At 42.0% G+C, this 22,334-nt stretch overlaps 1 protein-coding gene across 4 annotated transcripts in view; it reads left to right on the forward strand.

Moving 5' to 3' along the window:
• The first annotated feature begins 572 nt into the window (after positions 1–572).
• The window catches only part of KLF3 (KLF transcription factor 3), a 30,302-nt gene continuing 8,540 nt past the window's right edge, over positions 573–22,334 (forward strand). Inside the window, exons 1-3 of one of the 4 annotated variants that reach the window (XM_077301683.1) lie at positions 573–1,433; positions 7,442–7,491; positions 17,776–17,873. In XM_077301683.1, coding sequence (XP_077157798.1) covers positions 7,488–7,491; positions 17,776–17,873 — 102 coding nt within the window. In that variant the 5' untranslated portion in view covers positions 573–1,433; positions 7,442–7,487. Of the gene's footprint in view, positions 1,434–1,885; positions 2,156–7,441; positions 7,492–17,775; positions 17,874–22,334 lie in introns of those variants that run through there. The other 3 variants (XM_077301684.1, XM_077301685.1, XM_077301682.1) reach the window with 3 other exon arrangements.

Genomic DNA, 22,334 nt, shown 5'->3' on the forward strand with positions numbered 1-22,334 from the left:
AATTGTAATCCATGGGTAATCCAGAGAGCCACAGTTTGGCCAGGGCTGCCTTGAAGACCAGCAAGATTTTTTCTAATTGGCCATGCTGGGAAGGGGCTCCTGGTAATTGTAATCCATGGATATCTGGAGAGACACAGTTTGGCCACCCCTGCTTCAAGGTAATAATGGACTTGAATGTAACTCTTGGATGCCAGTCCCCAGGTGGGACCAGGAGATCCCCAGAAATTGTAGCTCCTCTCCAGGCTAAAAAGGGTGGGCTGCAGAGCATTCTACTCCACTGAGGCTCCTCCCCGCCCCAAATCCCACCCAGTTCCGGCTCCACATCCCAAAGTCCCCAGGTATTCCCCACCCCAGAGCTGGTCCTCCTGCAGTCCCCCCTTTGGCCTCCTTCCCTGGCCACTGGAGGCCTAGCCTGTGTCCTCATGTTTTCTGTGCCTTTGTGGTGACCAAGCTAATTGAGCAGCCACCGCCTCCTTCCGCGGCACCTCCCTTCCTGTCCCTCGGACTTCTTTTGGGGTGGGGTGCGGGTGGGGAGGGGTTTTTTTTGCTGCTGCTTGCTGTTGTTTTCGCCTCTGCAAGTTCGCTTCCAGGCAGGGCGTGGGCCCGTCTCCCTCCCTCCTTCCCTCCCCGCGCGCCATGCCCAGGCTGGGTTGCCAGGTGCACACGCCCTCCTCCTCCCCCTCGCCCCTCCAGCCCGCTCCTTTCTGCCTGACAAGCGAGAACCGGGAGGGCGTGTGAAGCAGCTGGAAGGGCCAGTTTTGTCAGCCGGGCGGCTCCACCGCGAGGCGGGCTAATTGCGCGGCCTCAGCGTCCGTGTCAGGAGGAGCCCGCGCTCGCCGTCTCGGGAGGAGGCCGCCCTGCGCCTGTCTGCCTGCCCGGGGGAAGGGAAGGGAAGGGACGGGAAGCGCCAGTGCGTGCCTGACGGACTTGTTTGCGCGCGAGGGAAGGAGGGAGTGACTCGCCTCGCCCCGACCCCTGGCTTGGGTGAGGAGGGAGAGAGAGAGAGAGGCCTCCGCCCAAGCGGCGGCGGCGGCAGCTGAGGGGAGCCGCCCAGCCCTCGCCTGCCTGCCTGCCCGCCTGGCTGGCTGAGCGAGCCTCCCTCTCCCTGTTGCCCGCGCCCCTTCGCGACCCGGCCCTTCCCGCCCCTCCCTTCCCGCCCTCTTGGTTACCCCGCCGGCCAAGGCAGCCTGGCGGAGCGAGCGGCGCCGGCGTCATGTGACAGCGCTGCCGAGTGCCAGCAGCCCTCGCCGGACTGTGCTGGGGGGTGGGAAGCGGCGGCAGCAGCAGCAGCAGCAGCAGGAGGCAGCGGCGAGCCAGGAGCCCAGTTGGGACCGCGGGGGGAGAAAGAGCCGGACCGCCGCTTGCCTGCCTGCCTGCCTTCCCCTGCCTTCCGCCCGGAGCCAGCGCTGCGCCTGCCCTCGCGACTTGGGAAAGTAAGTCGGAGGGAACCGGGGCGAGGGGGGCTGTTGGAGAAAAGGGGTGGGGGGGGGGGTCCTCGATTTTTCCTGCCTGGGAGAGACGCACGCGCCGGGTCTGCCAAAGGGGCGAAGGGTTTGTGGAGCTGCGCCAAGTGGCCGAGGTGGGTGGGTGGGTGGCAAGGGATGGGGGGGGGGGTCTCTGGCCCCACGCCCACCCCGAGGTGGAAGAAGAGAAGACCTCGCCGCTTGGATTACCCCATGGCAAGATCGTGGCTTGGAAGGGACGCTGCCGCTCTTGGCTCGGGTTTTTTTTTTTTTTGAGGTTTTTTTGGTTTGTTTGTTTTTTTACTGGACGTGAATTGCAAGCAAGCTGGGAGGGGGTGTGTTTCTTTTTTTTGGGGGGGTCTTTTGCCACCGACTCTCCCCACTGCTTTTTCTCCCCCCCCCCCCCCACAACTTCTGAAACGAGAGCCATTCATCCCTTTTCAATGGAGCCGTGGAGCGAGAGGCGTCTGACAAAAGCCTGGATTTGCCACCGCTTTCCGGACAGACTTGAAACAAAACAACCGACGGAAGCGCGAGTTTGATGGATGCGATTGACTTTGCTGGTCGTTCCTGGGATGCTTTTCCTCTCTCCCGGTGGGAAAATGATAGGATTCCGGTGCACGGGACACTTTTGACTCCCAGCAAAGCCTGCCATCGCCAGAAGCCTCGGAAAAGTCGCCTTGAAATCCGAAGTGTGTCAGCAGGGCTTTTTTGTAATAGGCTGGGGAGGGAGAGCAACTTTTGCTGTCATTGCAGAGGAGATGCAAGGAATGCATCAGCAAGCGTAGCGCCCCCCCCCCTTCAACTTGGGGGGGAGGGGTCTTTTTGGAGAAGACTACCCATTTGTGTGACCTGGCAGATTGATACCTTGATTATCTCTAGTGGAGTCACTTGACCTATAAGACAGGGGTAGTCAACCTGCAGTCCTCCAGATGTCCATGGACTACAATTCCCATGAGCCCCAATGTTGGCAGGGGCTCATGGGAATTATACTCCATGGACATCTGGAGGACCACAGGTTGACTACCCCTGCTGTAAGAGGTTCTCTTCGAATTACCATCTTGTGTGGGCAGTCCTGTCTGAAGTACTTTTGGTTCGTGGGTTGTTGGGTTTTTTTTTTTAGATGCAATTCCATCTCTTATCCGCTGATTTATTTGCTCATGGAAGAGGAAAATGCGCTTTAGGTCTTTTTGCTTCTTTTGGCATGCAAAGGTTTTTCTTAACCGGGAAATGATAGGTCTTGGAACAAATTATGGTGAGAATGATGATAACACCGGTGATTTGCCTTGTGTTTCTTTCCCTAAAGAAAAGTTTCAGTCAAACTCAGTGTACAGCTCAGAATGTTTTGAAGGACGTACACAGCAGTGATATGGAATTAGAAAGTTAAATTTTGTTAGGGAAAAATGGTAAAAAAAATTGTCATACAGGACATGAAAGGCAAAGAACTGGAAAAAATGAGCTGCTTGCTTTCTGAACATTGTTCCCCTGTGCTTAAACCCCTTCCAGTACTGTTTATCTTGTAATTTTGTCAGATACAAGTTTCATGCTTAAATGCCATAATTATAGAATATAATTAGAGCAATTATTGCTGGAAGAAGATGTGCTAAAATAACAAAATAAAAGATTTTGTATTTCCATATAGCTTTCTGCTTAATGTGGAGTTTCCTAGATTAAGACTGCAATTTTAAGGGAATTGGTTGAACTTAATTTTGAGTAACTTCCGTAGGGCTTGCAGTAAATTTGGTGTTTTCTCTCCTTTCAATGCTGAATTATTCCAGCTGGACTGTCAGTTGAACAGTACCTTTTACGTGGTTGTATATGACCTTTTATAAAGGCAGGAAGTGCCACCATACTGATTGCCAAAGTGTTGGGAAAATCTAAACCTTCAGTGGATGCTGAGGCCCTTAAGTCTGTAAAAGTATATTATCTGCAGCAAAAAGTTGTACTTCTCTGTAGACTAGTTGTAAGAATTAGCCTTATTCTTGTGACCTGGTAAGTTTCTTACATGGAAATACTGAAATCCTGGCCAGATTTTTTTTAAAACCCTGCCCAGTACTGAGCTATATCAAACTATGCTTGTTTCCTGAGCTGTAAAATATTTTGTGACACTAATGCTTTCATATTGAATTTCCACCCCAGCAAAGGAATAGTAGTTTTTTTTCTCTAAGCAGCTATCCAAGTTTTACTTTGACTCTATTATATACATTGGTAAACAAAGTGAAGAAAAAGAAGACCAAAAATAAGATAATCTTAAAATCATCCAGTAATAATGAAACCTTGTCAGAGGTTTCAGCACTTTAAGCAGTCTCAGTGCTTTAAATTGCCGGTACCAAAGTTGTATTATTCTGATAACTAAAGTAGTGAACAGTGCTAAACAGATTCAATTGGCAGGTGGAACTAATAGAAACCTGAATGTCATTCTGAATGTCTCAGAATCATGAAGAAAATAAGATACATATCAGTTACCAACATGGACCTAGTAATACAGAAACACCTCATGTGGGATTAGTAGAAAGTTGAAGTAGCTGGCCCAAAGATTCATTTGGTTCTTAATCTAGAAAGTTCCTAACTGTTAATCAGAATAGGATGCTGTGCAGCTCATTGATGTAACACATCCTGATGTCTGGGTATAGCAGGGCAGATGTGATATCCATGCTGTACATTTAGTTCTTGATTATGCTGTAGCTGAACATTTTAATACCATAAAAATGGTTCAATGCATAGATATGAGGTCAGATACAGAATGGACTTCTGTGGTGTCTTTGAGGAAGATGTTGTGGTTTATATGCCGTTTTCTTCTTAAAGTATGTCTCAATGATGCGGAGGCTTTTACTTTCCATAAACTTTCTGAAACCAACATTTCAGTCTCAGAGATACCATTGATGGCTCAGTACAACATACTAAAGGGATCTTATAGACATGGAAGAGGGAAGCTTGAGGTTCTAATTTTATTTAACCAACAAAACAACCACCTGATATTAATTTAAAATATAGCTAGGCATACATAGATGGACACAATTGGAACAGAATCTGGTCAGTTTCTTGATAATATTGTATGTGTTCCTAAATTATTAGAATTTATTTTCAAAAGATACTGGGGAGGCCAAAGTTAGTTGTTATGACCTGAGAAAAACACACACGCACACATGTTGCAGTTGTCTAGTGTGGCTACTTCCTTAGTGTTTGTCAATAGGGCAGGTCTCCTGTATTGAGACAGTTGTTTTTATTCACACCCAGAGTCCAAACACCTACACCCACTGGTGGTGTTGGGTTTTTAAAACTTCAGCTGCTCATGAATACAGGGGTCAGGGAGGGCCACTTAAATGTTTCTCTCTGCTTTCTCTCCAGCCCAGCCAACTGAGCTGTTTCCTGTTCTTTGTTTCAAGGCTGTGGTTTGCGTCATACATTCCAAGTAGCATATGTGTGCTCTTTCCTGTTTCAGGCTGTTTTCTGGTAGATCAGTAGCCCAGACCAGGCCCCTTGTCACTGCCCTACAACTCCCAGTCCCCACCCAGTGAATTATCATGTCTCTACACACTCATGATTGCCTAAACTGTGCATGTTATGTCAGCAGAAGAAGTCTAAGTTAACCTTTTAATAAACCCACATGGTGTGCTCCATTATAATCTGAGTGGAATGCCTGTGAATCCTTAAGGATTAATTTGAGTTTTAGAAATAAGATAACAGGTTTAATTCTTCCTGGATTTTTTGGGGGGGTTGCAGTTGTTCTAAAGATCTGCAGTGTTGTAAACTGGATGCCATTCCAACAAAGTGTATTCAGGTCTAAGAATGAGACGGGCTGCTTGCATCTATTTACCTAGAAATATGTCCATTATCTGCATCACTTTTGGTAGTGATGCTGATGCTCCATATTTCCACATGATGGTGGTGGTACAGGGAATTAATAGTTTGTAGTAGGAACTTACTCCCTGTTCCCTGAATTCTACCACCATGCAATATGCTACATTTCTAAAGCATCCTTGGGAAATGTTTGTCTTTCTTCAATACTTTAAATGAGATGCCAGGGTACTCACTGTAGAAGAGTTTTTAATCATAATTTGGAGTAGATTACTGTAGTTCCTCTATGCTGTCGGAGAAATTAAGCCTGTTGTTGAAATAAAAAAGGGTATCTTATTTGGAAAGATTCATTCACAATTAAAGATAGATGGGCAGAGAGCACTCAAGAGCAAGTTCTGGCAGAAAATTCTGAACATCTGAAGCATTGTTATTGTTTTTGCTGGTTAAGAGTGAAGAAAAAGACAGCATGCAGAAATCTGATGCATGCACCCACTTCTGAATGCAGATGCCTAGATTAATCACTATGAATCTTTCCCGCCACAAACTGCAATTCTGACCTTGTGTTAAGTTGTTATTTAGAATCACAGCTTTTGATAGAAAAACTGCAGTTAACCTTCCTTAATATGTTGCAAGGCACCAGAATTGGTTTTAAAATCAAAATTCCTTTCTCATGCTTTGCAAGAAAGAGAATAAAGAATGTTAGAGAAGGCTTGCCACAAGGTGTGTGAAGGAACCAGCAAACAGGACTTGTGTACACTAATGTCTGCTTAATGCTGGTTTAACATGATGTATTAATATGGTTCAAAGATTAAAGTCAAATGTGACTATTTGCAGAGCTCCTGAGAAATTATGGGAGACAGGAAGCATTTAGAAGTGCCATCTTCCATCCCACCCCTCAGAATTTTCCTATCTCTTTTTTGCTTTTAACTAGTATTCAACATTCCTAAATTTCTGAAGCATCCTCAATCCTCATTAGGCAGTTCTTGTGAGGGGGTGGTATTTTTGTAAATGAAGAGAGTCATGTTTGTGTGTATACCTGGGAAGTAGAAATCCAGAATGTCTCAGTGTGGCCTGCTTTTGTGGTCACAATAGGTGCCAACCACTTTAGTATTAAGAGTGATTAAGGCCAACTTTAAGCATTTGAGCCAAAGTGTACTGAGGTCAATTAAAAAACTGGTATTAATTTTAATGCTTGGAGTTTTTAAAATTAGTCTCAAGGAAATGGAACAAATATCCTCTGTCCTTTACAAATGCTTGGGTTTTGGGTTTTTTCTCATGGTTTAGAGGAAGTTTACAGCTTTTGTTCTTCTGGTGTTTGTTTCAGTGTACTGTAAATTGTTCACATCCTACTGTGTTTTGCAGAAAAGATTTCAGATAAACATAACAGTAATATTCCTGTAACTGACTTTGAGTAGGTTGAAACTTGCTGTAAGCCACTGTCCTCATCCAGATAAAGAGATCTATGCATGGAAGCAAACTTCCAAATACTTGACACCTGCTTCAACAGGAACCATGCTTTTCAGTCAGCTGTGTGTCTAGATGCAGATCTCATCATTGCTGTCCATTCCGTTTCCTACACAATAGGGTGACTGTCTTAAGTCACGTTCTGATGCAACTAGTTGTGCATAACTATATGCAGTTATTTATTTATTTATTTTCTTAGATTTCTATGCTGACCTCCCATACTGCTTAGGGTGGTTTACATGAAACTTCGTGGGCATACATCATAATCACAACAATTCCAGCAGTGGTTCCAAAATTAATAGAGCAGGGGTAGTCAACCTGTGATCCTCCAGATGTTCATGAGCCCCTGCCAGCAATGGAATTGTAGTCCATGAACATCTGGAGGACCACAGGTTGGCTACCCCTGAATAGAGTATAACAATAGATTCGATTGGACAATAACTTTAAAAAGAACTCTTAGCTCAGTTTGGTTTAGGTTATGGAGGGGAGTGTCTGGGGGAGGCGATCAATGGATGTTATTGGGTTAGTCAGCCTCAACCAAATACCTGGTAAGGAGTGTGTACATACAGGGGGAAATCTGGTCCTGTTGATTTCAAGCAGTTGTTTATCCCTCTGCCATAGAAATCTGCAGGGCTTAAAAACTGTTGACTTTGGCTGTGCCCATTACACATATAGATTTACTGATGACATTTTTGTATGTGTTCTTTTTATCTCAGAAATACAGCTTTCAAGAAAATATTGGGGTATAAAAGAGAATAAACTATGGGTGAGTTTCATTTGCAAAGCATATAATTTTTTTTTATTGTGTTGGGTGCACCCTTTTAAAAATACCCAAACTATGCAACATATACAGGCATGGGCCAAAATACCTTACATATTTAGAATGTCCTTGATTTCAGCATAGTGGTAGCATCTAGTTTAGAATTGTGGGCTGTCATACTATTTTTGTTAATGCTTTTACTGGTATACCAAGTCTTATCACATTTATTTTGAAGTAAATTTGATGAATCATGAATGAATTTGTTGCCAAAAATGTATCTGAGTTTAGTCTATGGTGGCTAGACCAGTTCCTAGTCCTTTAGATATAGAATGTTGATGGGAAAGTGCAGATTTCTGAACCTGGTCCTCAGTGGGCCCCTCCTTAGAATAGCTAGAACATCTGGCTAACTCCCCATTACACCCCCCCCCCCCCGAGGACAGGTTGGACAGCTTGATGAGCAGAGGGAAGGGGAGAGGTAGGGAATTAGAGTATACTTTTGCTGCCAGGGGATTATAAGGGATGGATTTAATATGTTATATTGTGGGTTTTCTGTAAACTGCCATGAACCATCTAGTCTGGGAGTGATGGGCAATAAATTTAATATAATAATAATAGTGTACCATTTGCTTTCCCTATCCCCTTATGCTTACTGTCTCTTCCCCCCCCCCAGGTGGGTCACACATGTATTGTTATTGTGTCATACTATAGCAGTATACAGGGAATAACTTCCATGTGAACACAGGCTTAGTAAAATGGGAATTCCCATACAAAAAGCAGATGTTCATTCAGGGATGCCCTCTCTCGTTGAAATAAATAAGGAATGAATACGAACATGTATGAATCAGAGGCCATGTGTAGCTCTAAGCTGAGGGTGCTGCTTGAATTACAAGAACTGTGTGTCATTTCCCAGAGCTGGCTACAGGAAATGGATGACCTTGGCATCCTTTGGATTGCTCCCATTACAATTCCTATGTGTTTAGAACTGGAATGTTGGATTGTAAGCTGTCTTGTCTGAGCACTGTGATCCAATGTACGCAGTCAGAGAAAGCATGTGGTATAGTTCTCCTATGACCGTACCTATTCAGAATGAAGGTGGGGTTGCATATTTAAATGCCTCGATGTTTTAAAAAAGCAAATAAACCCTAGCACACTAGGGAGTAGGTTGAGTAGGAATCACTTCCTCATGTTCTAGCTTTCCACATAATGAAAGTTCTCGATGTGAGGGGACTCGGAAACATGGGATCCTCACCTTCATCTGACCTTTATCTAAGGTGACTAAAACATGCACTTTTATAAATATGTAGTCTTGCTCGGTGTCCTTTCTATAATTTGTCCATACTTTCCATGCCACTAATTAAAAAGTCATAGACAAGACTGGAGGAAGAAGATTGAAGACTGTGTGACTTAGTTCATTATTTGATTAGAGCAGCCTTTCTTACCCTTTTTACCATTGAGAAACACCTGAATTATTCTTCAGGCTTTGAGAAAAAAGTGGTGTGATCATGCAGAATATGGTTGGGAAGCATGGCTGCATGGCCCACCTGACGGCCCTCCCCTCCAGGCCCATCATTGGCCATTTTGGAAATGGGGGTGTGTCGACATGTCCATATATGGTCATATCAACCGATAAATGTTTAACAAGTTTTAAAAATGTATAAAAAACTAACTGCCACCCATTCGGGAAGCCCTTCCAGGGCCCTCAAGAAATTCCAGAGTTTCCTGAAATCCTGGTTGAGGACGCCTGGATTAGAGTCTTTCTTAGATCTAGACTATGCAGTATAAAATGGTGCATTTCTTAGGTAGTTGGGTAGAATAATTCCTGAAGTATCTATGTCAACAAATTGATTGCTTTAACAATGGCATATGCTTCTAGACCTGTATTGTAATTCCTTTTTTAAAAAAACAAAAAGTTTAATTTTGTATCTTTACTTGTGACTTAACAGTAAGATGATAGCATTTGAAGCCAGTGTATGTAAACTCAATTACATTTTATTCAGAATTCTGTATATGTAAAAGGAGTATAATTTCTGAGACTTAATTTTGTAATATATATGTGCTGAGGCAGTGGCCAGCAGGAGATGATGCTTTCCCCCCTTAAAGTAACTCTTCTGTATGACCTGCATTGACGGTTTGTGTTTCCATTCCAAGGCTGGTGGCTAGCAGTCTATTATTTGATATCTGGCAGGGCTGGAACAAATTTAACTCTTTCGTATACTAAGGTTTTGTCTAATGCCAACACTTCCTTATAGGGTTTTTAGTAACCATTGTTGATGTTCTCCAAGGCAAACTAGCATAACAGTTATGTGAGCAAAATAGAAAGCTCAAATGGCTACAGATTTTATATATTACCAATATATCTATCTATATATATTTATTGGTGGGGGAAATGGTATGTGTCTACTGGGTACATGCAGTCAATGCAAAGTTTGAAAAGCTTGGTTCATCAGGGATTTTGCTCCCAGATTTGTTTAATCGTTTTTCCCTTCCTTTTAATTTTTTTCACTCTTCCTCCCTGGTTAGGTTATACCAGAGTCATACAGGTAGCAAATTCATACAGGCTCCTGTAGTGTGTTTATTTCTGACTTAATTTCATAATCCATATCCGCTTGTATCTTCAATTCACACTTTCTTCCCCCACCCTTTTGTTGTTGGTGATACAGGGATATTTTCCAGCAGATTTTCCTTCTCTTTCCTTAACCCTGGTTAAGTGTTACATCAGGGTCGGTGCTAAAGATAAATTGGTGTTCTTGTTTGAACAAGATTTAAAATTAACTTTAAACCTTGGTTTCAAATCCTTGTTGAATGGAAATCCTGGTTAACCATAATTAATGCATAGTACCGCTAAAGGAGAGGGTGGAAGCCTGTAATGTTGTGGCTCACTCTTAACCAAGGATTGTAGGTCTACAGTGATCCAAAAAGTATGCATGCAACAATGGAGTTAAGGAAGTTACTGAAGTGTTAAGCCTTGTCCTCTCCAGGCTTTGATAATTGAACCATGAGACTGATACTGCACTTAATGCTTTGTGACAGACATCATTCCCAGGACTTTTCTTGAACCAAAAGCAGCAAAAGACTGCAGTCCTAAGCGGAGTATTATGGGGTAGGGCTGCTCAGACTTTTGTCCTCAAGATGCCCTCTGCTCAGATAAACAACATAGATACCTGTAACGAGCCATATTAACTCTATTCCATTTCTCCCTTTTGGTCCTGTGTTCAAAACTAGCCTGCTGAAGTTTGGTCTGCAACAGGGGTAGTCAAACTGCGGCCCTCCAGATGTCCATGGACTACAATTCCCAGGAGCCCTTGCCAGCATTCGCCAGTGAATGCTGGCAAGGGCTCCTGGAAATTGTAGTCCATGGACATCTGGAGGGCCGCAGTTTGACTACCCCTGGTCTGCAAGGTATTCATAACCTAGAGCAGGGGTAGTCAAACTGCGGCCCTCCAGATGTCCATGGACCACAATTCCCAGAAGCCCCTGCCAGCTGGCAGGGGCTTCTGGGAATTGTGGTCCATGGACATCTGGAGGGCCGCAGTTTGACTAGCCCTGACCTAGAGTAAGGACAGCTCTGCCCAAATTGAGTTGTTTCTTTAAAATTCCTATTGACTTCATTGGGAGAATCAGGTGTATACCTAAATTTTTTTTCATTAAAGTCAGTGTGATGTGATGCTGGCTAGATTATGCATGGGTCTACGTTTTTGGTCTTTAAAGTGCTTTTTGAAAGTTTTTTTTAAAATAAAACTTCCCCTCCTATTTGGAAAGGAAGGATTGTGATGCCATTCTGCATACCAAGTCTGCTTTTTCTTCTTGCCTGGCTACATGTCTGTTTCTCTTTGGAAGTGGTAGCTCAAGACAGGAAGCCAGATAACATTCTGCTCTGATAAGGGTGCACATTGTTTCACGGAGGCGTCTGTGGGTACAGGATGATGTGGGCACAAAAGTTTTCATGGTAAAAACTTCATAGATCAGATTATTTCTGATCTGTGGTGGGAATACCTAATGATGAGAAAATTTATTAAATTTATTTCCTGCCTGGGAATATTTGATCCTGCCTACCCCCAAATATCTGGGCAGGTGCATTGCATTCATAAGGTTGCTATACTAGTTCAGGTTGTAAGTTGCTGTTCATCAAACAAAACTGCTGACTTGCGATTACTGTATCAAACATTTCCTGTTTCCTAGCTGCATCCTAACAAATTTGAGTAATTATTTTAAGATCTCTTCATTCATACATACTAAAATGCTTCCTGTGTTCTGTCAGTTTTCATTGGTTTCTTCTACAACTGTAATATTTAATCAGCTACAGCTTTAGTTGATCATCAGTGCCAATGAAAAATTAAAACGTTGGGACCAAGAATTAAGGGCATCCTTATTTTTTAGGACATGTTGTTTCTAGAGTGGGAAAAGCAGCTACCTAAGAATGAAGAGTAGCTTTTGGCATTGTTTTTGTTTACTTTTTTGTTGTCTGTTATTTTATATAGCCTTCAGGATGTTACAAAGGCTCCTGTTGACCAGCAATAGTGTTCTGAATTTTAAGAGATATGCTGTATCTAGTTCCCCAGAGAGCAAATGCTTTGGATACTCGTTGTGATCAGTTTCTAAATACTTTGTGAACAAAAGCATATCAAATTTGTCTGATCTTATTTGGATGACACGTTATCTTGAGATGTTTTGGATATTCTTGAGGTTTCTTGTTGGCCAAGTTTCTATGGAATTTTTCAGTTTGTACAACCCAAGGATATGGATGGAATACTCGGGACATTAAAGTATACCAGATGTTTTTTTAATACCCGTCTCTCGTGGTTAATTCTGCAAGAGGAAATCTGTCCTTAGGAAGTGAAAGAGATGATCAGTGCATTCTCGGTGGAAGGGACAACTCCATCTTTGAAGTGACAATTGTTAGGTTTTTATTGGGGGGAAATCAACTCTAGATCCACCTGACTATAGGGCATTATCAGGTATATTTTCAAACTGCGTGGCAGAGATGGACATGACTGTGCTAGACTTGTTTAGGTTCTTTTAGGAAAGTAGGTTTCTGAAGGTAGTGCTGGGAATGACTCCCATTGGCCTTCAAGTTCCATCTTGTTTCCTGTGCTTTTCAACAGCTACACGAAACAACTGGGAGAGTTCATCCAGTGATTTGGCTTGTCAACAGCATGCAGATGACACTTGATACCAACTCTCTCTTACCTTCCTTTCCTTCAAAATCCAGGGAAGCTGTGAATGTTCAATAAGTGTGCAAGAGGGCTAACAAATTCAAATGAGACCTAGAAAAGCTGTGGGTAGGGAGTAGGAGCTGATCTGAGAAGAGATGTTCAGCTTGCATTGTATGAAGTTGTACTCCCTTAGAAAAGGCAAGCTCACATTTTGGGCATGCTGTTGGATGCCCAGGTGACAAAAGTAGTCAGCTATGCACTTTTTCCAGCTTTGGTCGGTTAGCCTGCTATGGCTTCTTTTCAAACAAATGGCCATTTTAGCCGTAGTCAAATGTCTTGGTCACACCCTGGCTGAATTACTGTAATGCACTGTATAAGGAGATGCCTTTCAAGATCATTCCAAAGATTCAGCCAGCACAGTAAGGAGTGCCCAGGGTGTTTACAAGGACTGGCTGAACTGAGTACATTATTTCCTTCCATCTTGTGTCAATTCCATTGGCTACCAGTCTACTTCCAAGACCAATGCAAACTGCTGCTTTTAAAGCCTTAAATGGCTTGAATTCACAGTATCTGGTAGACCTCCATCATCCATGCATAATGGCTCACCCTGAGGTCAGCTGAGGAAGCCTTAATATGGGATCGCAGGCTGAGAAATTGCAGTAGAAACCAATATGGTGGTGGTGTTAATAACTGGCCCTGTAGTTTGGAGCTTGTCTAATCCACAAGCACTCGGTCAGTTAAATCTGTCCCTAATGCCTCTAAGTTTGTAATGGCTATTTTTAATGTTGTGTGTGGATTTTAGTATTGTAAGCTGCCTTGAGAATATTATTTTTATAGTATTAGTAAGCTACCTTCTATTTAATTAATAATGCAATATATAAATGTAGACTTTAGGGTTACCATCAAACCAAAGTGTATCCAGCAACATTAGCTCTCATGTTGAAATCATTTGGATTTAAAAGAGCTTTGTCAGTTTAATCTGTCCCTAACTCTTGTAAATTTTTAATGGCTGCTAAATGGCAAGGGCAGATTGATCATTAAATGCACCAGAAAAAGTTGTGGTGGGCTGATGACCTGGGAAAGAGCTACCACACTAGTCTCAGGGTGGACCCCATGAGGTAGGCAGGTAGGAGCTTTTGCTGCCACAAGATGATGCCCTCCTGCTATCTGTGAGGTGGGAGTGGGTTGCAACCTCAGGCTATCAGCCCCTTCTTGCATATGGTGGCCAAGAGCCACCGACAGGTGGCAGGAAAGCCACAGTGAGTCTGTCTTCTTCTCTCCCTGTTTTGAAGGCAGGGCCATTTTGGCCTCCCAGTCTGCTCCTGAGCATTGGGTGGATCATCTTCTGACACTTGAAGAAATCAAAAGGCAGTAAATATATTTTCCTTTCATTTTTATCCCCCAGCTTCTCCCCATCCCCCATTTCTTCTCTACCAGATTACAGTTGGAGCAGTGCCTTGGAACTTTGCTTGGACTTTACCTTTGCACCTGTCCTTATTTGCATACAAGAAAATCAATTGCTTCACTTGCCTTGTCAAAGTACAGGGTGTGAGCACAACCTTATCAAAAGCTGTGTCCTGTTTGGACAAGTTGCCTTGCCTTGGCAAAAATCCACAGGGTGGAGTAGTTGGGAGGAGACAGAAAAGTAAAACCTTGAGGCTTGTTAATGCAGAGAGAGGGTGGAATGTTTGCTTACTGGATCATGGGTAATTATTTAGCTTCAGATTACATACAGCCTAAATACTTTTACCTATATAAAAACATTTGATGCAAAATAATTTATCTGAAAGACTGAATCGCCTTTTAATTTAGTAACCCACCTACCTGAAATAATATATTTGTTTCCCAACAATTGACAGTATTTTATAGTTTAAAAATGTGGTCACATTAATTTCATCTTCCTCTTGTTGAATTACATTGTTCTCATTCTAAGAATGAGAGGAGGTGCTAAGGTAAGAGCCAGAATTTACCAAAGCGATGTCACATATCCACTATACTTATCTTTTTTGTTTACTTTTATGAACTGTTTCGTCTAAAGATTCACTTAGGAGACAACAAATTCTAAACCTCAGGTCTCAGTTTTACATGGTGTTGGAAAGGAAGCAGATCTACGGAGTTGAGCATCTGTTCAGGCTAGCATTGGTCATCGGCTTCAAGTCACATGACAGCCATAATGGTTAAGAGGTCTTAGCGGTATGGTTGGAGTTCTTGATACACTTCAGATCCAAGAATTAAGAACAAAAACTTAATCTGCTCAATAGATACTTTAGTACTCATTAGGGAATCTATTCAGGCCAGAGTGCATTCCATATAAGAATCCCCCCCCCCTTTTGAATAATAGTCTTCATACAATGCCTCACAATTGGGTTGCCCATTCCAGTTTGGGAAATACCTAGAAATTTTGGGGGTGGAGCCTGAGGAGGGCAGGATCTAGGGAAGGCACAGACCTCAGTGGGATATAATACCTTCGAGTCCATTTTCTCCAGGGGAACACAAGTAAAGTAGGGTGGGATCACCTTTTAGCCTTTTGCTTGTGGGAACCAGCCCAGAGCCAGGAGAATGTGCCGAATTACTAAAACAGAAAACTGAAACTGAATTGCAAGATTTACCCAGCTCAGGTGGTCAAAACTCTAAATGCAGAAGTGCAAAAGTTCAGAATTCTCTTAGGCAATGAAATGTGGCTGTTCATTTGTATGGCTGGCTATTCATTATAAAACTAGCTGTTCCAGGGTAAAACATCACCCATAGCCATGTTAGAGTTTTGATCAGTGCTGGAAATCTTGAAAAGTTTTAACATGGTAGGATGAGTCCCAATGAATTGAAAGTTTGTTCAAGTGCTTCCTTTTGCTGTATCCCTCGCTCACATGTACAATCTGCTTTTGGCTGCTTTTGGCTGCTTTGCTCATGAGGTTATTTCTTGCACAGATCACAAAGATTTGTCCTTTAACAGGAGATGGGAGTTTTTATATATGCAAAGCATGCCTAAGTTCCCATCTCTTGCTATTGGACTTCAGGAACCAGAATTAGAAAGGAAAAAAATACCCTTGCATGCTAGTGTCAGTCAGAGTACTCATTGCTGTGCATGATGGACAGCTGAGGCCTGGTTCACGTGAGGCTTTGCACGCTTAGTGGCTGCTGAGCTGAAAAGATCAGACAAAGCATAAATTGATAATGAAACGTCTGACTTCATGCGCTGTGATGTGACTTAGATACCACAGATCTCTTGTGATACAAGGGTTCTTTTTCGTGTTTTAATGAGAATTGAAGGCAATAGATTTTTGATAGTAAATCTCGCTTGATGTACATAAAGTAGTTTTACTGCGGCTCTGCTTATACCAGATAACACTATAAGGTCCTTCTGAAGAAGAATCTGGGCAACATTATTGCCACCAGAATTTAAATTTTATGTTGTTTTAAAACCTTGAAATGCTTTCCCATTATAATTTCCACCTTGCAAACCCACTCGTGCATCCTCCTGCTTTACCAGTGTCTCGTAATGTAGCATGTCTCAGTGTTATGCATGGAACTTACATAGAACTTTAAAAAATCTAAAAGCAATGTTACTGTTGAATTTGTCACTTGTTCATAGTGAAATCTACTCTCAAAACCCATACAATATTTTTTGAGGTATATTATTGGCGCCACCTATGGATGGAAATCGAATGTGTCAGTTTTAGTTGTTAACATTGTTTACGACAGGATCAGTTAAATACAGGCATGGACATATACCCTTCAGCAAAAATATATCATGAACCAGAACGCTGCATCAGATTTTCTTATCGAATTGCATTTCTTGGAACTTAACTTGAATGCAGTGTTTATGAACTAGTAGATATATTCGTTCTGGAAGAGCTCATTTTTAGTTTGAAAAGCCTTGGGTTTGCTTTTATAATTCAGGAAATCGGCTTAGAGATTAGATTTTTGGCTTCTTTTAAATTGTTTCTAAGCCTTTAGCATTTATTGCTGTTGTGTCTTCGTAAGAGTCAGGCTCAAAAGGATACTTAAAAAAATAACTCCCAGAGGTTTTGGATGTTAAAAAGAGCCCACAAAGTAATGAGGTTGTGCCAAGGGAGTCAGGTTAAACTATCAAGGATATGATTCAATCAGCACATCAGAATTTATTTATTAATGAAACAAATGTCCAGTGTATTTCATGACAGACAATTTAGCAGTTGTAATTCCTTTGAGCAATCTCTATATTTGTGTCCAAAAATGCATTGTGATAATTTGATCATGCCTGGGTGCATGCTCATTTTATTTATTTATTTATTTTGGAATTGAGTCCCAGAGTTCTCCAAGTGAGTTCATTGCTTAAGCATATCCTACCATACAGACTTTCCATTCAACTTCTATTGCACAGAACATTTTATATGCCTCTTGTATTGTGTTCTGTCTGCAAAGCTTGACAGACATGAATAAGCGAATGCAGAGGCTTTCTTGATAGTAATTAATTACTGACACAGAACATTATCCATATCCAGGATGCATTCCTCAAAGACTTCACTTCTGCACACTGGCATTATGTGACATCTACACAGTTATGTTTTGCAGAGAAGAGAGGCAAATATTTTTAGCATGTGCCTTTAAATGCTGATTGGTAACATCTGAAGAGTCATCATAAAAAATTAGAGTGGTTTAACATATTGGTTGGGGAGTCTTAGATAAATAAGTTTTAAAGAGTTTTATGTTTTTGTAGAAGATTTTCTCTTGTAAAGCTGGTCACAAATTTTTGTTTGTTGTTGTGTTAACTACATCTTTCCTGAAACTCTGTGATACCACAATTCACAGAGGCATTTATGCAAGAGTGTTTGAGAACAGAGAATGAGCATTATATTTAAACTTGCAGCCCTCAGATGAGTGCAGTGTGATGGAAACAAGCGTAGACTGGTTTGAGTTGTAAGCCAGGAGATTCCTGGTTGAAATTTCACAAACTCTAATACCGTCAGTATACCAGTATTATTTCAGCCTGTGGACTGTCTGCCCTCAGGCCCATTACATAAAGATAATACTGACAGAGCATGTTCTAATTATTAGCATATTTGTAAAAGATAAGGTGTGCTATGTTAGTGTAAAGTGCTCTTGTTACTGCTTTTTAATGAACTTTAAAAATTCTCTCTTTTTCCCCCCTTACTTTTAGAGTCCTGGACAACACCTGTACAAGTAGAGTTGATTAAGAAGATGTTAATGTTTGACCCCATCCCAATCAAGCAAGAAGCCATGGACCCAGTTCCAGTGGTCAGTCTCTGTAAAAGTTCAAATTTCTGTTGATGTGGATTATTTTTATTTATTTATTTATTTATTAGATTTTTATGCAGCCCTTCCATACAGCTCAGAGCAGTTCACATAAAACATAGAACAGTGTAAACATAGAACACAGTCCTAAATAACATGTCAACAATACAGTGGCTTCAAATAGAACAATAACTTAGACATAGCCCCCAGGGAGGTCAGGCTGCTTCAGGTCATGGAGGGGGTGTCTGGGGGGGGGGGACCAGTGGATGTTGTTGGGCCGGTCAGACTCAAGCAAATGCCTGGTGGAGGAGCTCCCTTTTGCAGGCCCTGCAGAATTGTGGGAGTTCAGCAGGGCCCTGATTTCTTCAGGGACCTCATTCCATCACGTGGGAGCCAGAACAGAAAAAGCTCTGGCCCTTGTTGAGGACCAATGTGCTTCTTTGGAGCCAGAGATCACCAGTCGATTGGTAGTGGCAGAGCATAGTGCTCTTTTGGGGATGTAGGCAGAAAGACAGTCTCTCAGGTACACAATCTGATGAGACAATGAGACAGAGAAAAATTTTCAATGCTTTATTTTTCTAAAATCTTCCATTTTGAAACATTGATGCTGCATCATAAAAATAATAACAGTGAATGGATGCCATTGAGAACATGAGATGAGGTAGGCTTGGCAACTGAAAAATTTCTGGGAATTTTGTGAGAGTATGTACATGTTATTTGTAAATAGAAGAGAGATAAAACCACAATTGCATCCTACGGTCCAAATGTTGTCTCTCCTCCCACCCAGTACAAAGAATATTATTTTTTCAATCTGATATGGGACTACTATGTAAAGCAAGTGATACCACAGAGAGTGTGGTCCCCCCAAAGAGGTACCCCAGAGCTCTCCAAGGAAGAGAGTTAAATTCTGTTGAAAGAGATGAGCAGACAATTACATTCATGGCATATCATGCACATTTCTTTGGCGCATGATAAAATTAGTGTCAGCAATTTCCTGTGCCATTGGTGTTTTTCTTGAATTTATATCATGTAACGGTTGTACAAGACTGGATCTGGATAGTTCAGGTTAGACCAGGGGTAGTCAAACTGCGGCCCTCCAGTTTGATGGAAGCATTCGCTGGCAGGGGCTCCTGGGAATTGTAGTCCATGGACATCTGGAGGGCTGCAGTTTGACTACCCCTGGGTTAGACCAATCTCCTCCCATCTTGAAAGCTAAGCAGGGTCAGCCCTGGTTACTGCTTGGATGGGAGACTAGCAAAAGGTCTTGGATTGTAGCATAGAGGCAGGCAATGGCAAACTACCCTTGAACATCTCTAACCTTAAATAACCTAATGGGGTCACCACAGGTCATCTGTGACTTGACAGCAAAAAAGAAGGGGAGTACATACCATATTCAGTTTGTAATTTTTACTAGTATTATGTCGGCAAAAATAATGTCCATGCTACAATTTGAATTAATTTGAGTATGACACTTAAACCACACTTGATTATTTTTACCTAATAATTCTTAGTATTTATTGCTATTGGCCCACAAATTAACATGAGGTACTTTTTAGCTATCACTGAATACAAGTCCAAATAACATCTTGTTGAATTTAGGGCTTCAGAAATTATTCTAGTTCATTTTTTTCCTGTTTTTTTTCTTAGTTCATCCCCCCCCCCCCCCCATATCACTAGTAGACAATAATCCCTAAGGATGCAGTTCTCTGATTTTCATAAGGAGCAAGAACAGAATTACACCTTGAAAAGCAATTATTTCTCTTCATACCCAGAATCATTAGACAGGCAATTAGCATAGTGACCTATTTGGCCTGACCAAGGCTGTGTCTTTAACTACTTTTACAGACAGGAGTTTAAAAGTACCCTAATTTCCCAGTTTAAAAGGACCCTAATTTAAACTCAAATACTTTGGCCACCTCATGAGAAGGAAGGACTCCCTGGAGAAGAGCTTAATGCTGGGAGTGAATGAAGAAGGGGACGACAGAGAATGAGGTGGCTGGCTGGAGTCACTGAAGCAGTCGGTGCAAACTTAAATGGACTCCGGGGAATGGTAGAGGACAGGAAGGCCTGGAGGATCATTGTCCATGGGGTCGCGATGGGTCGGACACGACTTCGCATCGAACAACAACAAATTTCCCAGTACGCAAATGCCATGATAGAGAAAGCTGTGCAACTGTTAAAGACACAGTGTCTTCACGGATAAAACAATTGACCTAGCACTATACCTTCTAAGCCTGTAAATTATAAAACTTTTTCTGTGTTTGATACTGTTTGCCTCATCTCTGCTGGCCCATGTTTTTGTCACGTCAGTTTTTGTCATGTCAGTTTTTGAGAACTCACACCAGAGCTACATGCAGGTTACAGGAAGGAAGAAGTATCTTTGCACTATTCTGGAAACAAGCTTGCTCTGGGAAGGTCTTGGATAAGTCTGGCATTGTAAACCTGCTTTGTTTGCCTCCGTGTAGTTGGAAAATAGTTCTGTAGGGGGGGGCAATTAGACAGTGGACTGTATTCAAAGGCCTGTTGGTAACGAGAAGGTTATAAAATTAGATCATCACTGTGTTTGAGCTGTTAATTCTCTTACCATCTGTGGTTGCAAAGCATGTAAGGATTGCTTTCAAAGGCCTTGAAAGTTGTCACGGATATTATTCTCAAAACATTTGTTAGAAGGTCTTCAGAAAACAGTAGACACTTTAAAAAACAACACTTTATTGGAGAAGCATTTGGAATATATTAATTTGTTTTTACCCAAACTAATGGTGACCAGTAAATCTTTGGCTGCTAAACTACTGGCAGCGTAGCCAACTTGTGTGTATGTCTGTATTTTGAAAGAGAGGAAGGGAGCAGAGAAGGGAGTGTGGTGTCTTTGTGAGTGAGGCTTCAAACAAGACAGGATAGGGGAAATATTTGCGAGGGTCTTGGCCAGCGTGTGTGTTTGTAAGAATATTCATGTGAATGAGTAAGTTTGCGTAGGATTGTCCATTGGTTTAACCTTCAGTTTCGCCTATGTTTACTTCAGTTTAACCTACATCTCAGCTGCAGAAGGCTTAACAATGTATAAAAACTTTAAAAACACAGAGATAAATATTGCAAAATATAGTTGTAAAAAAACAAATCCCTTTAAAAAATATGCTGTAATCACTGCTTTCTCCCTTGATCCCCAAATATCTGGTGGAACAAAAATAGCCTCCTTCTTCTTCTTCTTTAGAAATAATAAAGCAGAGAAAACTCAACTAGTCATGTGAGGGAACTAGAACTGGGCATTTGAAAAACACTGTGCTTAGATTTGCCAATAGCTAGGAGGGGAAATGCCCTCTCCCGTTAACAGGTTTAATGGGGGTGTTATTTCCCTCCATGCCATGAGAAAGCTTCAGCTGCCCATTTCTACACATCAAACCTCAGCTAAAAGGAAAAGCTGTCTTTTTTCTCTGGAATTGTTACAGGAAGGGTCGTAATTTTCACAGTGCTGCAACTCTGAGCATGGCAGGAATTGTCTCCTAAAAGTGAAGATGCTCTGAGAGGCACTTTGAGGGACATGAGCATCAGTGTGTGCTGTCTGTATTATGTACCACTTTAAAACAATGAAAGATTTCATTGCCTGTGACTAGTGCATTTTATCACATTTGAAGCCCTAGTAAGAACTTCCTTGCAGATTTTCAGCAGGGATTAAAAGATTATGGAAGACTTTGGCAGAAGGCCCTCCATGCTGCTACTTTTTAGAGATTCATTCCATCACCTTGATAAATTGCTTTCCTTGATTATCTGCTATTAAACACAACTTACTTGGTTGTTGTGGGGAGAGCATACCGTGTCTGACAGGCATGGAACTTTCTTTCAAGTTAGTATGCCTTTCATTAGTCCGTAAATGTACAGAGACTAATTCACAACACGTGTATAATTTTTGTCGGTCTTACAGGTGCCTCTGGACTCCAACGTTGTTCTGATTGACTTTTGTACACTGTTTCCCAGAGTCTTGTGATTCCCCTGCCCCAAACCTCTGTTTAAGACTAAAGACATTGTAAATATTCCATAGCTGTAGCAACTGTGGAAAACTAGCTTCTTAACTTTCAGACTTTAAAAATATCACTTAAAATAGACCAGAATGGGTAGCAGAAATTAGCAGTGACTCATGAAAGCTCATAGCCTGCCACAAGTTTTGTGCGTCTTTACAGTTTTACTGGACTCTTGCTGTTTTCCACTGCCACAGCTAAAAAAATGTTGCATAACAGACTTATCACAGTTTGGGTGCTTCATTATGAATGTTTAATACAACAGAAATGTAAAGCCAAGATGAGTTTGTACTGTAAAGGGCCAATAGTTGTGGTTGGAAGATGGTTTCAAGTCACAGGCAAGTTATGATGATCCTCTAAGGCAGTGGTCCCCAACCTTTTTATCACCAGGGACCGGTCAAGGCTTGACAATTTTACTAAGGCCCGGGGTGGGGGGTAGTCTTTTGCCGAGGGA

This window comes from Paroedura picta, chromosome 10, assembly GCF_049243985.1.
Source record: "Paroedura picta isolate Pp20150507F chromosome 10, Ppicta_v3.0, whole genome shotgun sequence".
Taxonomy (NCBI): domain Eukaryota; kingdom Metazoa; phylum Chordata; class Lepidosauria; order Squamata; family Gekkonidae; genus Paroedura; species Paroedura picta.